Genomic DNA, 17,897 nt, shown 5'->3' with positions numbered 1-17,897 from the left:
AGACTCTCATTGGGATTTTGCAGATGAAGTATTTGACGATGCTCAGGAACTTCTGATTTTACAACAGTCAGAAAACACGACCTTCAGGAACTTTTCTCCCTGGAACAAAAAACACTATTTAAACTAAATTATTTTATGTCTTTCAATGAATACAAAACACTGGTTAAAATGACCCACAATGCAAGAGCATATGTGCTGAGGTTATCGCAGCCACAGGAAGCAGCTCTGACTGATGACCGCAGATACAATCAGGCCATAGGCTGAGACTGAACCGGGTCTGAACCGGGTCTGAACCGGGTCTGAACCGGGTCTGAACCGAGACTGAACCGGGTCTGAACCGGGCCTGAACTGAGACTGAACCGAGACTGAACCGAGACTGAACCGAGACTGAACCGAGACTGAACCGGGCCTGAACTGAGACTGAACACCCTATTCTACTCCCTCCTTCTGCTGCTCCCTCCCTCGCTCCCTCGCTCCCCCTGTAGTGAAGAGAGGGAGTATTCGAGTACCTGCAACACTGACCCTCTGTTCTGGAGCCTCTGACACAGTGCTCCCTCTGTCTGCAGGGCCTTTAACCTGCTGGGGCCTCTACACTCACACTGCTGTGGCAGAGTGGTTATCCTCTGTCTGCAGGGCCTTTAACCTGCTGGGGCCTCTACACTCACACTGCTGTGGCAGAGTGGTTATCCTCTGTCTGCAGGGCCTTTAACCTGCTGGGGCCTCTACACTCACACTGCTGTGGCAGAGTGGTTATCCTCATCTCAGAGTAGGGCCGGAAACACAATCCCATCACAGTGCTCTCGCTGAGGGGTTTTGGCACAGCCGCCATGCTCCACCTGTGACCCGCCAGGCTCCGCCTGTGACCCGCCCTGCTCCACCTGTGACCCGCCCTGCTCCACCTGTGACCCGCCATGCTCCACCTGTGCTCCGCCTGTGACCCGCCATGCTCAAAAGATACCGCCAGGTATTAAGATGCGTGCGCCGCGGGCGAGCGAAAGGCGTCGCAGCACCCTAAGATCACGTGATGCTTTTCGCTCGCGCCCCCCTTCAAATGTTTTAAGTACTTTTCACGAGCGCCGCACGCTTTGTCCCACCACCATCCTTCAACCTCAACACAGCGAGAACGCTGAGAACCCTAACTCTTCTGTCCCGCTTCAGTCCCGCTTCAGTCCCGCTTCTGCCCCGCTTCTGTCCCGCTTCAGTCCCGCTTCAGTCCCGCTTCAGTCCTGCTTCAGTCCCCCTTCTGTCCCGCTTCAGTCCCCCTTCTGTCCCGCTTCTGCCCCGCTTCAGTCCCACTTCAGTCCCCCTTCTGTCCCGCTTCAGTCCCGCTTCAGTCCCGCTTCAGTCCTGCTTCAGTCCCCCTTCTGTCCCGCTTCAGTCCCCCTTCTGTCCCGCTTCAGTCCCGCTTCTGTCCCGCTTCAGTCCCGCTTCAGTCCCCCTTCTGTCCCGCTTCAGTCCCCCTTCTGTCCCGCTTCAGTCCCCCTTCTGTCCCGCTTCAGTCCCGCTTCAGTCCCCCTTCTGTCCCGCTTCAGTCCCCCTTCTGTCCCGCTTCAGTCCCCCTTCTGTCCCGCTCCTGTCCCTCTTCGTCCCTGCTTCAGTCATGCTTTTAGCCAGGGGCCCATCTTCCGGACGGGGTATTTTGAAATGTGGACGGGCATTTTCGAGTGCAAGGACGGGGTCATTTTTATTAATAAATCTTAGAAAAAAAGGGAACATAATTAAATCGGGCCGGGAAGCGTTTGGTGATGGTCTGCCACGGTCTGCGCCATGACAATTTACTGTTTACAAGTGAAAATTTGCATGTTGCGCGCTGATTGGTCGACGACATTTGTGTGCTTGGCTCTGATTGGCTGCCGAGCCCTATTCCTGAGATTTCCGAAGCTCCACGTTTTTTTTCGCGCACTTTGACAGAATTTCATCGACACCGCATTAAATTGACCAAGATCGCCGAAACAAGGTAAAACGCGCTGGATTTGTGAAGGTTATTTTAATCTGTCAATTGACACACTTCAACTCAAGTTGACAGAATGAAACAAAAGAAGGAACAAAGGGATCCACGGCACACACCCCATAACGTCAGACGGCGCTAAAAGCGCCGTTTTATTTAGTTAAAACGTTGGAAAATACGGCGTGATATGCCGCTCCGAAGTGGCGGAGTGTGATCATAATTTTGGCCTTTCGGTCCGGACACATTTGTTTGGACGGGTGTTTTCTCAAAGCCGGGCTTCAGTCCTATTTGCACCTGGTTTAGTTGTATTTCGGTTTCCCAGAATGTTAATGTTCATTTGAGACTGGCTCATTCTTAAACATAATCTCAGGGGAGGAATCTGATTGGCCCACTGATAAGCATCTTCCGTTTCCACGCCAACGCTCCGCTGCGCTGTCCGTCAAGAGGCGGTTCCCACAGAGACAAAGACCAAAAAGAGAGAGAGGGAGGGAGGGAGGGAGGGAGCCCCCTTTGAGAGGCCCCAAAGGTCTGCGTAACAACCATGGGTCCATTAAAGGAGACATGTTCTCATGGGTCCATTAAAGGAGACGTGTTCTCTCTTCATTAAAGGTCCTGCAGAACACTCACCACAGAACATATTCTACATCTCCAAATCTGAAAAGCTCTGTTCCACCTCGTGATGTCATTAATGTGCGTGGGCGTCTCCCTCGTCTCCACCGCAGCGACAGACAGAAGCTCCTCCCACATTCTCCTGCACTCCACACACACACATCCCTCTTTCTTTCAGATCTCTCAAATGATATGATATTACAAATAAATGTCTTCACAGGCCTTTTTCTGAGTAAATCGTTTCAGAGAATGTGTGAAAAGAAGATCAGAAAACGTGAGTGGCGGGTGAATTACGAGCGCCTTCATTTAATAACTTAAAGCCAAAAGCCATTCTAGAGTCATTCCTGGTGTCGATCAACGTAAAATAAAAATGGACAGAAAGATAAAACGCTCCTCAGTTCAAATATAGCAGCAGGAAGTGTCTGGGGAGACGTTTACTTCCTGAATTCAAAAAGCACGGCACAACTTTACCTTTTCCCTTCCAACACGACAACAGAGCGGCAGAACCACACGTGCACAACAAGTGACACGTGTCCAACTGTTGCCAAGACCCTCACGATACGATACATATCCCGATACATGTATATTCCGATACTATTCCTTCAGTACGAAACAATAGATTTTTTTACTCTGAATAAGAAAATTTATGAAATTTCATGTTCATCCACAAAGCACTTATTTATAAATCCATTCTGCTCGAATAACTTCATCCAACTGATCCAAATATAAATATAAGGAACACATTCTAGTAAAGTATTGCATGTTCCTCTCGCGCCCGCCTCTATCGCCCGCCTCTCGCGCCCGCCTCTATCGCCCGCCTCTCGCGCCCGCCTCTATCGCCCGCCTCTCGCGCCCGCCTCTATCGCCCGCCTCTCGCGCCCGCCTCTATCGCCCGTCTCTCGCGCCCCGCCTCTCGCGCCCGCCTCTATCGCCCGCCTCTCGCGCCCGCCTCTCGCGCCCGCCTCTATCGCCCGCCTCTCGCGCCCGCCTCTATCGCCCGCCTCTCGCGCCCCGCCTCTCGCGCCCGCCTCTATCGCCCGCCTCTCGCGCCCCGCCTCTCGCGCCCGCCTCTCGCGCCCGCCTCTATCGCCCGTCTCTCGCGCCCCGCCTCTCGCGCCCGCCTCTATCGCCCGCCTCTCGCGCCCCGCCTCTCGCGCCCGCCTCTATCGCCCGCCTCTCGCGCCCCGCCTCTCGCGCCCGCCTCTCGCGCCCGCCTCTATCGCCCGCCTCTCGCGCCCCGCCTCTCGCGCCCGCCTCTATCGCCCGTCTCTCGCGCCCCGCCTCTCGCGCCCGCCTCTATCGCCTGCCTCTATCGCCCGCCTCTCGCGCCCCGCCTCTCGCGCCTGCCTCTCGCCTCGCTGGAAAAAATGACTTCATTTGGACATGGAGAATTTGCCCGACTATGGACACAATGCTCACACTTATTTGACCTGTGTCATGATTGTTTTTCCTTTATTTCTCGTTTCGCGCTCTGGTCCTGTTTTAAGTCAGCTCAGTTTGTCAGAGAAGTGAATGAAGCTTTATGCATTTTCCAGTGGAGTCCAAAGAGTGGGCAGAGCAGCTTGGACTCACACTGGGACCATCTGCCCCGGTGGACTCAGACCCTTTAGTCCTGATCGAGATCTGGTTGAGTTTAGTCCTGCTTTATGTCGCCCGCTGTCCTGGTTTAGACTTTTGTCCCACCTCCATCTGGTTTAAACTTAAAGGTCACATATTATGCAAAAGTGACATTTCTGACCTTTTAACACTGTTTTAACACCGTTCCAACACCGTTCTAACACTGTTCTAACACCGTTCCAACACCGTTCTAACACTGTTCTAACACCGTTCTAACACTGTTCTAACCCCGTTCCAACACCGTTCCAACACCGTTCAAACACTGTTCTAACACCGTTCAAACACTGTTCTAACACCGTTCTAACCCTGTTCTAACCCCGTTCCAACACCGTTCAAACACTGTTTTAACACTGTTCTAACACCGTTCCAACACTGTTCTAACGCTGTTCTAACACCGTTCTAACACTGTTTTAACACCGTTCTAACACCGTTCCAACACTGTTCTAACACTGTTCTAGCACCGTTCTAACACCATTCCAACACCGTTCTAACACTGTTCTAACACCGTTCCAACACTGTTCTAACCCTGTTCTAACGCTGTTCTAACACCGTTCCAACACCGTTCTAACACCATTCCAACACCGTTCTAACACTGTTCTAACACCGTTCCAACACTGTTCTAACCCTGTTCTAACGCTGTTCTAACACCGTTCTAACCCTGTTCTAACACGGTTCCAACACGGTTCCAACACGGTTCCAACACCGTTCTAACACTGTTCTAACACTGTTCTAACACTGTTCTAACACTGTTCTAACACCGTTCTAACCCTGTTCTAACCCCGTTCCAACACCGTTCAAACACTGTTTTAACACTGTTCTAACACCGTTCCAACACTGTTCTAACGCTGTTCTAACACTGTTCTAACACGTTCTAACACTGTTCTAACCCTGTTCTAACGCTGTTCTAACACCATTCCAACACCGTTCTAACACTGTTCTAACACCGTTCCAACACTGTTCTAACCCTGTTCTAACGCTGTTCTAACACCGTTCCAACACCGTTCCAACACCGTTCTAACACTGTTCTAACACTGTTCTAACACCGTTCCAACACCGTTCCAACACCGTTCTAACACTGTTCTAACGCTGTTCTAACACCGTTCTAACCCTGTTCTAACACGGTTCCAACACGGTTCCAACACCGTTCTAACACCGTTCTAACACTGTTCTAACACTGTTCTAACACTGTTCTAACACCGTTCTAACCCTGTTCTAACCCCGTTCCAACACCGTTCAAACACTGTTTTAACACTGTTCTAACACCGTTCCAACACTGTTCTAACGCTGTTCTAACACTGTTCTAACACGTTCTAACACTGTTCTAACACCGTTCCAACACTGTTCTAACGCTGTTCCAACACTGTTCTAACCCTGTTCTAACGCTGTTCTAACACCGTTCTAACACCATTCCAACACCGTTCTAACACTGTTCTAACACCGTTCCAACACTGTTCTAACACTGTTCTAACACTGTTCTAACCCTGTTCTAACGCTGTTCTAACACCGTTCTAACCCTGTTCCAACACCGTTCTAACACTGTTCTAACACTGTTCTAACACTGTTCTAACACTGTTCTAACACTGTTCTAACACCGTTCTAACCCTGTTCTAACCCCGTTCCAACACCGTTCAAACACTGTTTTAACACTGTTCTAACACCGTTCCAACACTGTTCTAACGCTGTTCTAACACTGTTCTAACACGTTCTAACACTGTTCTAACCCTGTTCTAACGCTGTTCTAACACCATTCCAACACCGTTCTAACACTGTTCTAACACCGTTCCAACACTGTTCTAACCCTGTTCTAACGCTGTTCTAACACCGTTCCAACACCGTTCCAACACCGTTCTAACACTGTTCTAACGCTGTTCTAACACTGTTCTAACACGTTCTAACACTGTTCTAACCCTGTTCTAACGCTGTTCTAACACCATTCCAACACCGTTCTAACACTGTTCTAACACCGTTCCAACACTGTTCTAACCCTGTTCTAACGCTGTTCTAACACCGTTCCAACACCGTTCCAACACTGTTCTAACCCTGTTCTAACGCTGTTCTAACACCGTTCCAACACCGTTCTAACACTGTTCTAACACCGTTCCAACACTGTTCTAACCCTGTTCTAACGCTGTTCTAACACCGTTCCAACACCGTTCCAACACCGTTCTAACACTGTTCTAACACTGTTCTAACACCGTTCCAACACCGTTCCAACACCGTTCTAACACTGTTCTAACGCTGTTCTAACACCGTTCTAACCCTGTTCTAACACGGTTCCAACACGGTTCCAACACCGTTCTAACACCGTTCTAACACTGTTCTAACACTGTTCTAACACTGTTCTAACACCGTTCTAACCCTGTTCTAACCCCGTTCCAACACCGTTCAAACACTGTTTTAACACTGTTCTAACACCGTTCCAACACTGTTCTAACGCTGTTCTAACACTGTTCTAACACGTTCTAACACTGTTCTAACACCGTTCCAACACTGTTCTAACGCTGTTCCAACACTGTTCTAACCCTGTTCTAACGCTGTTCTAACACCGTTCTAACACCATTCCAACACCGTTCTAACACTGTTCTAACACCGTTCCAACACTGTTCTAACACTGTTCTAACACTGTTCTAACCCTGTTCTAACGCTGTTCTAACACCGTTCTAACCCTGTTCCAACACCGTTCTAACACTGTTCTAACACTGTTCTAACACTGTTCTAACACTGTTCTAACACTGTTCTAACACCGTTCTAACCCTGTTCTAACCCCGTTCCAACACCGTTCAAACACTGTTTTAACACTGTTCTAACACCGTTCCAACACTGTTCTAACGCTGTTCTAACACTGTTCTAACACGTTTTAACACTGTTCTAACCCTGTTCTAACGCTGTTCTAACACCATTCCAACACCGTTCTAACACTGTTCTAACACCGTTCCAACACTGTTCTAACCCTGTTCTAACGCTGTTCTAACACCGTTCCAACACCGTTCCAACACCGTTCCAACACCGTTCTAACACTGTTCTAACGCTGTTCTAACACCGTTCTAACCCTGTTCTAACACGGTTCCAACACGGTTCCAACACGGTTCCAACACCGTTCTAACACCGTTCTAACACTGTTCTAACACTGTTCTAACACTGTTCTAACACCGTTCTAACCCTGTTCTAACCCCGTTCCAACACCGTTCAAACACTGTTTTAACACTGTTCTAACACCGTTCCAACACTGTTCTAACGCTGTTCCAACACTGTTCTAACCCTGTTCTAACGCTGTTCTAACACCGTTCCAACACCGTTCCAACACCGTTCTAACACTGTTCTAACGCTGTTCTAACACCGTTCTAACCCTGTTCTAACACGGTTCCAACACGGTTCCAACACCGTTCTAACACTGTTCTAACACTGTTCTAACACTGTTCCAACACTGTTCTAACGCTGTTCTAACACTGTTCTAACACGTTCTAACACTGTTCTAACCCTGTTCTAACGCTGTTCTAACACCGTTCCAACACCGTTTTAACACCGTTCTAACGCCGCAATTTCTCTCAAATGCGATGCGTTCGTCAGAAAAAAGTGTGTTTGTATCGCAGCTTTTGCGACACAAAAATGTGTGTTCAATTGTACAGCCAAAGCTGTAAAAGCCTAAAAGCACTGATCACTCATCAATCGATCGTCAATAACGTCATGACACATGTAGGACGCTGTGTTGTCATGACGAGTCCCGCTGCTTCCTCAGATCACAAGTCTGAAAGTGGGAGGAGCCACGTGCGATAAAGTTAGCGTCATATTCACAGATTCCGAGGTCAATAGCTCTAAACGCAAAAGTCTTTGCAGATCATTCACTGCCAAAATACTCATATTTACACTGACAAGTGACACAACCTGGTTTTAACAATCAGATGTGTATTTTGGGTGCAGCGAATTACACTTCTCAGAATGTGCAGCTCGAGCTGAGACGAGTGTTTAGGGACCGTCATCAAAGAGCAAAACCAAAAATAGAAATGTTTTAGCTGGAATGAAACGTCAAATAGAGAGATACAATTTGCAGACACACACAAACACGGACACACACGCACGCACGCAGACACACACACACACACACAGACACACACACAGACATGCACAGACACATACACACACAGACACGCACAGACACACACACAGACACGCACAGACACACACACACACACACACAGACACGCACAGACACACACACAGACACGCACAGACACACACACACACACACAGACACGCAGACACACACACACACACACACACACACAGACACGCACAGACACACACACACACACACAGACACGCACAGACACACACACACACACACAGACACACACAGACACACACACACACACACAGACACGCAGACACACACACACACACACACACACAGACACACACACACACACACAGACACACACAGACACACACACACACACACACAGACACGCACAGACACACGCAGAGACACACACACAGACACACCTCTCTGAAGTGTCTGGACTGTTGTCCCTCTAGTTGTCTTGTATCTGTGTCTGTTGCAGTTTTGGTTCTTGTCGTCTTCACTATTGTTATTGTGTTGTATTTTTTCTTTTTTTTGGCTTCAGAAGGTGTGATTTTTGTCATTTAAAGGAGAAATGTTTGTGGATTTCCATTCTGGATATTTAACCTCCGTCTGAGATTACATCATAAGATTCTACAACGTGAACACAAACAGTAGACAGTCCCGGTCTCAGTCCCGGTCTCAGTCCCGGTCTCAGTCCCGGTCTCAGTCCCGGTCTCAGTCCCGGTCTCAGTCCTGGTCTCAGTCCCGGTCTCAGTCCCGGTCTCAGTCCTGGTCTCAGTCTTGGTCTCAGTCCTGGTCTTTGGTGTCAGAGTTGTTAAATATTTATCAGAGTGTGATCCAGTGTCTCAGAAGGAAACTCGATCACACTTAAGACTCCAGCAGGCTTTGTCCCACACATGGAGACTACCTCAGCTGTAGACCTGGTTTAGTCCTGGTTTAGGCCTGGTTTGGTCCAACTTTGGTCCTGCTTTAGTCTGGGTTCCTCTGGTTTAGTCTTACTCTGTGTTTCAGACCAGTTTGAGACCTGAGAGCGAGAACAGCTGAGAAAACAACCAAGCAGACTTGGTTGTTTTCAAGTGTTCACAGAGCACATTACACCTCAGGGATTTGGACAAAACCAGGACTAAACCAGGACTAAACTAGGACTAAACCAGGACTGAACCAGGACTAAACCAGGACTAAACCAGGACCGAAACCAGGACCGAACCAGGACCAAACCAGGACTAAACCGGAACTAAACCAGGACTAAACCAGGTCTGAACCAGGTCTGAACCAGGTCTGAACCAGGACTAAATCAGGTCTAAACCAGGACCGAACCAGGACCAAACCAGGACTAAACCGGAACTAAACCAGGACTAAACCAGGTCTGAACCAGGTCTGAACCAGGTCTGAACCAGGACTAAATCAGGTCTAAACTAGGACTGAACCAGGACTAAACCAGGACTGAACCAGGACTAAACCAGGACCGAACCAGGACCAAACCAGGACTAAACCAGGACTAAACCAGGACTAAACCAGGACTAAACTAGAACTAAACCGGGACTAAACTAGAACTAAACCGGGACTAAACTAGAACTAAACCGGGACCGAACCAGGACTAAACCAGGTCTAAACCAGGTCTAAACCAGGTCTAAACCAGGTCTAAACCAGGACTAAACCAGGTCTAAACCAGATCTGAAGAAACCCGGCCTCTCTGTGATGATCTTGTGTAGTTGTTTCGTCTGGTACAAGATCAGACTTGTTCTCATTATTTACCCGACAGCTGCTTCTTCCTCTGAGTCCGACCACGAGCTTCCAAAACCAGGTCTAAACCAGGTCTAAACCAGTCGTAAGTCAGCCTACAGAGCTAAACCCAGGTCAAATCAGGACTAATGTTGTAAAATCCTTATTTAACTGAAATCCAGGGACACGAGTGTGACTGGTTCATGATTAACGTTGGTTTTGTTGAGTCGGACTTTGTTCCTACTAAACTCAAACATCCTTCAGCTTTCTCTGTTTCACCATCAGTTTAAATGTATTTCAGACAGTTCTCTGTGCATCAGTAGTTTTAGCTCAGATTAGGACTGTGTGATTTACTTTATATATATATATATATATATATATATATATATATATATATATATATATATATATATATATATATATATATACACACATATATATATACATACATATATATGTATATACATATATATATATATATATATATATATATATATATACACATATATATACATATATATATATGTCTATGTCTATGTATATATATATATATATATAAGATAAGATAAGATATTCCTTTATTGTCCCACATGGGGAAATTTCATTGGTGCAACGCAGGTAGATACAGAGGTAGATACAGAAGAACAGATCACTTATAGGAAGTCTGAAAAACACTTTCAGTAGAAGATCTCCTATAAACAAAAACTCCCATAGATAAATAAATAAATACCATTGCATGTGATCCCGACAGTAATTGCACATATGTGTCACGACAGCACATGAATTGCACATGAATTCCAACAGCAATTGCACATATGACAGAATTGCACATCAGTATTAGGTTAGGTCAGTATTGCGACGGGATAACATATATATATATATATATATATATATATATATATATATATATATATATATATATATATATATACATTAGCCAAACTGTGTCGAGAGAAAAGGATAAAAGTGCTGGACCAGGTTAAACGTGAAAAGGACTAAACCAGGTCTAACCTAGGTCTAAACCAGGATTAAACCAGGTCTAAACCAGGACTAAAGCAGGTCTAAACCAGGACTAAAGCAGGTCTAAACCAGGACTAAAGCGGGTCTAAACCAGGACTAAAGCAGGTCTAAACCAGGACTAAAGCAGGTCTAAACCAGGACCAAACCAGAACAGTGTAAAAACAATGTAAACCAAACCAGAACTGATGTAAATAAGAGTGTTTACTTTTACCATTATTATTAGTATTATTTGTCTTATGCCCTTCCCTCCATTCCCTATTAAGATTTGAGAGGACCTGTTTACAGGAGTTTTGTTAATAAGAATTTTTGTTTATAAGAGTTCTTCTATTATTGAACTTATATACTATAAGTTATCTGTCCTTTCCTCCTGTATCTACTGCAGTGTAACACCGAAATGTCCCCATGTGTGGACAATAAAGGCTTATCTTATCTTAGCTTATCAAGGGTGAATGCACCTGAAGAGAAACCAGGACCAAACCAGGTCTAAACCAGGACCAAACCAGATCCAAACCAGGACCAAACCAGGTCTAAACCAGGACCAAACCAGATCCAAACCAGGACCAAACCAGGTCTAAACGCAGACTAAATCAAACCAATCCTCCTCAATATTCAGGGGGCGTTTACACTTTGTCATTATTTGGTCCTGAATTGCGCTGGCTTTAGTCCTGGTGTGGGCTTGGTTTGGTCCGGTTCTAGCCCTTCCTTAGTCCTGATCTAGTCCAGGTTCAGGTTTGGGTTTCAATTATGTGAAGTGAATGAATGAACACACCCTTAAAGTATGTCGCTCGCTCTGCAGAAGCATCGTTTAGAACTAAAATAAGGATAATACAACCTTGTTACATGAAATAGCTGCTCTGGACCTGGTTTAATCACGTGAGCTTTACACTTGGTTTAATGACTGATTTATCCTCGGTTAAATCCCTCTCGCCCTGACTTGCTCCGTCTTTACACCTGGTTAATTCTTCATTTCGCTTTCGGTTCAACTGCTTTTTACTCCCGTTACTTTCTGCTGCGAGGGGAAAAAAAACAAACCGAAATCACACCTCAGAACCTCTACTTCCATTCACCCCCACAAACCCTCCCGCGGCGGCGCGTCTGCCACAACAACCCGTGCCCGGTGTGCGTAAACCCGGCTCCATCCTCAGCCCCGTGACCAGCCCGAGCGCGCGCGCGCCATGTGTGTGTGTGTGTGTTTACCCCGACCCGCGCGCGTGTGTTCCCGTGTGTGTATCGGCCCGCGCGCCGCGTGTTTACCCCGGCCCGAGCGCGTGCGCGTGTGTGTATTACCGTTACCGCGTGTGTGTGTGTGTGTGTGTGTGTGTGTGTGTGTGTGTGTGTGTTACCGTTACCGCGTGTGTGTGTGTGTGTTACCGCGTGTGTGTGTGTGTGTGTGTTACCGTTACCGCGTGTGTGTGTCTGTGTGTGTGTGTGTGTGTTACCGTTACCGCGTGTGTGTGTGTGTGTTACCGCGTGTGTGTGTGTGTGTGTGTTACCGTTACCGCGTGTGTGTGTCTGTGTCTGTGTGTGTGTATTACCGTTACCGCGTGTGTGTGTGTGTGTGTGTGTTACCGTTACCGCGTGTGTGTGTGTGTGTGTGTGTGTGTGTATTACCGTTACCGCGTGTGTGTGTGTGTGTGTGTTACCGTTACCGCGTGTGTGTGTGTGTGTGTGTTACCGCGTGTGTGTGTGTTACCGTTACCGCGTGTGTGTGTCTGTGTCTGTGTGTTACCGTTACCGCGTGTGTGTGTGTCTGTGTGTGTGTGTTACCGTTACCGCGTGTGTGTGTGTCTGTGTGTGTGTGTTACCGTTACCGCGTGTGTGTGTCTGTGTCTGTGTGTGTGTGTTACCGTTACCGCGTGTGTGTGTGTGTGTCTGTATGTGTGTGTTACCGTTACCGCGTGTGTGTGTCTGTGTCTGTGTGTTACCGTTACCGCGTGTGTGTGTGTCTGTGTGTGTGTGTTACCGTTACCGCGTGTGTGTGTGTCTGTGTGTGTGTGTTACCGTTACCGCGTGTGTGTGTGTGTCTGTGTGTGTGTGTTACCGTTACCGCGTGTGTGTGTGTGTGTCTGTGTGTGTGTGTTACCGTTACCGCGTGTGTGTGTGTCTGTGTGTGTGTGTTACCGTTACCGCGTGTGTGTGTGTGTGTTACCGCGTGTGTGTGTGTGTGTGTGTTACCGTTACCGCGTGTGTGTGTGTGTCTGTGTGTGTGTGTTACCGTTACCGCGTGTGTGTGTCTGTGTCTGTGTGTGTGTGTTACCGTTACCGCGTGTGTTTACCTCGGGACCCGCTGAACGCCGTGTACCAGGACAGCGACAGCAGCGCGCACAGGCCGAACATCAGCAGCGTGAGGAAGGACGCATTACGGAGCCTCATCTCCACACAATCCACATCGTTCACGGGCGACGAGAGCAGCGGCGACAGCGGCGGCGGCGAGGAGACGAGGAGGCGAGAGAGGAGGAGGAGGAGGAGGCGCAGGTAGAGAGGAGGACGAAAGAGAAAGCGCGGAGGCGAGAGGAGGAGGCGCCGCTGCTGCTCCGTGAGGTCCACCACCACCGCCGAACTGCGCTAAAAATAACCCCCGCGTTCGGAGGAGCCTGGCGCGGGAGAGGGGGGAGGTACCGGGGCGGAGAGGGGGCCGGAGGGGGGCAGGAGGAGGGCAGGAGGAGGGCAGGAGGGGACGCGCTGCCTGGAGGAGGGGGAGAGGAGGGAAAGTGTGTGCGGTGTGGGGATGGATGCTGTGGCGTGTGTGGCCGCTAGAGGGAGTCGTGAGCTGTGGGTCAATTTATTGTTGTGACGCCCGAAATCAAGACGGATTAAATAATATTTATAGAGACTTGGCAATGTCCCAGCGTCCTGTGTCCTAAGACAAATGTCCCAGCGTCCTGTGTCCTCAGACAAATGTCCCAGCGTCCTGTGTCCTCAGACAAATGTCCCAGCGTCCTGTGTCCTCAGACAAATGTCCCAGGGTCCCGTGTCCTTAGACAAATATCCCAGCGTCCTTTGTCCTCAGACAAATGTCCCAGGGTCCCGTGTCCTTAGACAAATGTCCCAGGGTCCCGTGTCCTTAGATAAATGTCCCAGCGTCCCGTGTCCTTAGACAAATGTCCCAGGGTCCCGTGTCCTCAGACAAATGTCCCAGGGTCCCGTGTTCTCAGCCAAATGTCCCAGGGTCCCGTGTCCTAAGACAAATGTCCCAGGGTCCCGTGTCCTTAGACAAATGTCCCAGCGTCCCGTGTCCTTAGACAAATATCCCCGTATCCTTAGACAAATGTCCCAGCGTCCCGTGTCCTTAGACAAATGTCCCAGCGTCCTTTGTTCTCAGACAAATGTCCCAGGGTCCCGTGTCCTTAGATAAATGTCCCAGCGTCCCGTGTCCTTAGACAAATGTCCCAGGGTCCCGTGTCCTCAGACAAATGTCCCAGGGTCCTGTGTTCTCAGACAAATGTCCCAGGGTCCTGTGTCCTCAGACAAATGTCCCAGGGTCCCGTGTCCTTAGACAAATATCCCAGCGTCCTTTGTCCTCAGACAAATGTCCCAGGGTCCCGTGTCCTTAGATAAATGTCCCAGCGTCCCGTGTCCTTAGACAAATGTCCCAGGGTCCCGTGTCCTCAGACAAATGTCCCAGGGTCCCGTGTTCTCAGACAAATGTCCGAGGGTCCCGTGTCCTAAGACAAATGTCCCAGGGTCCCGTGTCCTTAGACAAATGTCCCAGCGTCCCGTGTCCTTAGACAAATATCCCCGTGTCCTTAGACAAATGTCCCAGCATCCTGTGTCCTCAGACAAATGTCCCAGCGTCCCGTGTCCTTAGACAAATATCCCCGTGTCCTTAGACAAATGTCCCAGCGTCCTGTGTCCTCAGACAAATGTCCCAGCGTCCCGTGTCCTTAGACAAACGCCCCAGGGTCCCGTGTCCTTAGACAAATGTCCCAGGGTCCCGTGTCCTTAGACAAATGTCCCAGCGTCACTTGTCCTTAGACAAATGTCCCAGGGTGCCGTGTCCTTAGACAAATGTCCCAGGGTGCCGTGTCCTTAGACAAATGTCCCAGGGTCCCGTGTCCTCAGACAAATGTCCCAGGGTCCTGTGTCCTAAGACAAATGTCCCAGCATCCTGTGTCCTCAGACAAATGTCCCAGGGTCCTGTGTCCTTAGACAAATTTCCCATCGTCCCGTGTCCTTAGACAAATGTCCCAGCGTCCCGTGTCCTTAGACAAATGTCCCAGCGTCCTTTGTCCTCAGACAAATGTCCCAGGGTCCCGTGTCCTTAGATAAATGTCCCAGCGTCCCGTGTCCTTAGACAAATGTCCCAGGGTCCCGTGTCCTCAGACAAATGTCCCAGGGTCCCGTGTTCTCAGACAAATGTCCCAGGGTCCCGTGTCCTTAGATAAATGTCCCAGGGTCCCGTGTCCTTAGACAAATGTCCCAGCGTCCCGTGTCCTTAGACAAATGTCCCAGGGTCCCGTGTCCTAAGACAAATGTCCCAGGGTCCCGTGTCCTTAGACAATTGTCCCAGCGTCACGTGTCCTTAGACAAATGTCCCTGTGTCCTTAGACAAATGTCCCAGGGTCCCGTGTCCTCAGACAAATGTCCCAGGGTCCCGTGTCCTCAGACAAATGTCCTAGGGTCCCGTGTCCTCAGACAAATGTCCCAGGGTCCCCTGCCCTTAGACAAATGTCCCAGCGTCCCGTGTCCTTAGACAAATGTCCCAGGGTCCCGTGCCCTTAGACAAATGTCCCAGCGTCCCGTGCCCTTAGACAAATGTCCCAGTGTCACGTGTCCTTAGACAAATGTCCCAGGGTCCCGTGTCCTCAGACAAATGTCCCAGGGTCCCGTGTCCTCAGACAAATGTCCCAGGGTCCCGTGTCCTTAGACAAATGTCCCAGGGTCCCGTGTCCTCAGACAAATGTCCCAGGGTCCCGTGTCCTTAGACAAATGTCCCAGGGTCCCGTGCCCTTAGACAAATGTCCCAGCGTCCCGTGTCCTTAGACAAATGTCCCAGGGTCCCGTGCCCTTAGACAAATGTCCCAGCGTCCCGTGTCCTTAGACAAATGTCCCAGGGTCCCGTGCCCTTAGACAAATGTCCCAGTGTCACGTGTCCTTAGACAAATGTGTCAGCGTCCCGTGTCCTTAGACAAATGTCCCAGGGTCCTGTGTCCTCAGACAAATGTCCCAGTGTCCTATGTCCTTAGACAAATGTCCCAGGGTCCCGTGTCCTTAGACAAATGTCCCAGGGTCTCGTGTCCTCAGACAAATGTCCCAGGGTCCTGTGTTCTCAGACAAATGTCCTAGGGTCCCGTGTCCTCAGACAAATGTCCCAGGGTCCCCTGCCCTTAGACAAATGTCCCAGCGTCCCGTGTCCTTAGACAAATGTCCCAGGGTCCCGTGCCCTTAGACAAATGTCCCAGCGTCCCGTGCCCTTAGACAAATGTCCCAGTGTCACGTGTCCTTAGACAAATGTCCCAGGGTCCCGTGTCCTCAGACAAATGTCCCAGGGTCCCGTGTCCTCAGACAAATGTCCCAGGGTCCCGTGTCCTTAGACAAATGTCCCAGGGTCCCGTGTCCTCAGACAAATGTCCCAGGGTCCCGTGTCCTTAGACAAATGTCCCAGGGTCCCGTGCCCTTAGACAAATGTCCCAGCGTCCCGTGTCCTTAGACAAATGTCCCAGGGTCCCGTGCCCTTAGACAAATGTCCCAGCGTCCCGTGCCCTTAGACAAATGTCCCAGGGTCCTGTGTCCTTAGACAAATGTCCCAGTGTCACGTGTCCTTAGACAAATGTGTCAGCGTCCCGTGTCCTTAGACAAATGTCCCAGGGTCCTGTGTCCTCAGACAAATGTCCCAGCGTCCTATGTCCTTAGACAAATGTCCCAGGGTCCCGTGTCCTTCTCGCACAGGAAAAACTACTAAACCAGATTTGATATGACGTATTGGCCGTGGAACGTGAAAAAAAAGCAGCCGTTACAGACGACGCACGAGCCAAAACGATGTCAACAAAACAAAAACAAATCAAATCAAAAGGTAGAAAAGAGCTCTGGAAAAGCCTGATCAACTGCTCAAACGGCTTGGCCACTACAGGTAAATACATGTACCACTCTGTGTCAAAATACTTAAGGTATTTAGCACAGCAAAATCTCCATTGGTTAATCGATGCTAACAGAGCTCTGTAAACATATCTGGAGAGTATTGGAGTATTGCTTGTCTAAACATGTCGCCTTGTGTCACTAGTGGCATTGCTGCTGCCAGAAAAACCTCCCACAGAGCACACTGTAAAAACACCTTTTACAAAAGTTGGATTTTCTGTGGATTTCCTGGTTCAAAATACTGCAACTTTTTTAATTTTAAGCTTCTGTTTGCTCTGCTTCGTTCTGTTCTGCTCTTGCAGCTCTCGCTCTGATCGGTCAGAGCCGTCACGTGGTCACACCGATGAGCGCGACGATGAGTTAAAGTAGTGACCCACAGGTGACCAGAGTAATTTATGTCATTTAGTAGATTTTCAAATCTGCACTTGTTCTTGGAATTATGTGTCAGAGACAGAACATGGGTGTGGGTGTGTGTGTGTGTCTGTGTGTGTGTGTGTGTGTGTGTGTGTGTGTGTGTCTGTGTGTGTGTGTGTCTGTGTGTCTGTGTGTGTGTGTGTGTGTGTGTGTGTCTGTGTGTGTGTGTGTGTGTGTGTGTGTGTGTGTGTCTGTGTGTGTGTGTGTCTGTGTGTGTGTGTGTGTGTGTGTGTGTCTGTGTGTGTGTGTGTCTGTGTGTCTGTGTGTGTGTGTGTGTGTGTGTGTCTGTGTGTGTGTGTGTGTGTGTGTGTGTGTGTCTGTGTGTGTGTGTGTCTGTATGTGTGTGTGTGTCTGTGTGTGTGTGTGTGTGTGTGTGTGTCTGTGTGTCTGTGTGTCTGTATGTGTGTGTGT

General features: G+C 49.1%; 1 protein-coding gene across 1 annotated transcript in view; it reads right to left on the bottom strand.

Moving 5' to 3' along the window:
• The window catches only part of mgat4b (alpha-1,3-mannosyl-glycoprotein 4-beta-N-acetylglucosaminyltransferase B), a 57,853-nt gene extending 44,409 nt beyond the window's left edge, over positions 1-13,444 (bottom strand). The window contains exon 1 of the mRNA XM_072451452.1: positions 13,274-13,444. Coding sequence (XP_072307553.1) covers positions 13,274-13,370 — 97 coding nt within the window. The 5' untranslated portion in view covers positions 13,371-13,444. The remainder of the gene's footprint in view (positions 1-13,273) is intronic.
• Positions 13,445-17,897: the final 4,453 nt, after the last annotated feature.

This window comes from Eucyclogobius newberryi, unplaced genomic scaffold (genome assembly GCF_026437365.1).
Source record: "Eucyclogobius newberryi isolate DKJ021-1_F unplaced genomic scaffold, fEucNew1.0.hap1 SCAF_19, whole genome shotgun sequence".
Classification (NCBI taxonomy): domain Eukaryota; kingdom Metazoa; phylum Chordata; class Actinopteri; order Gobiiformes; family Gobiidae; genus Eucyclogobius; species Eucyclogobius newberryi.
This window is presented reverse-complemented; position numbering and strand designations above follow the sequence as displayed.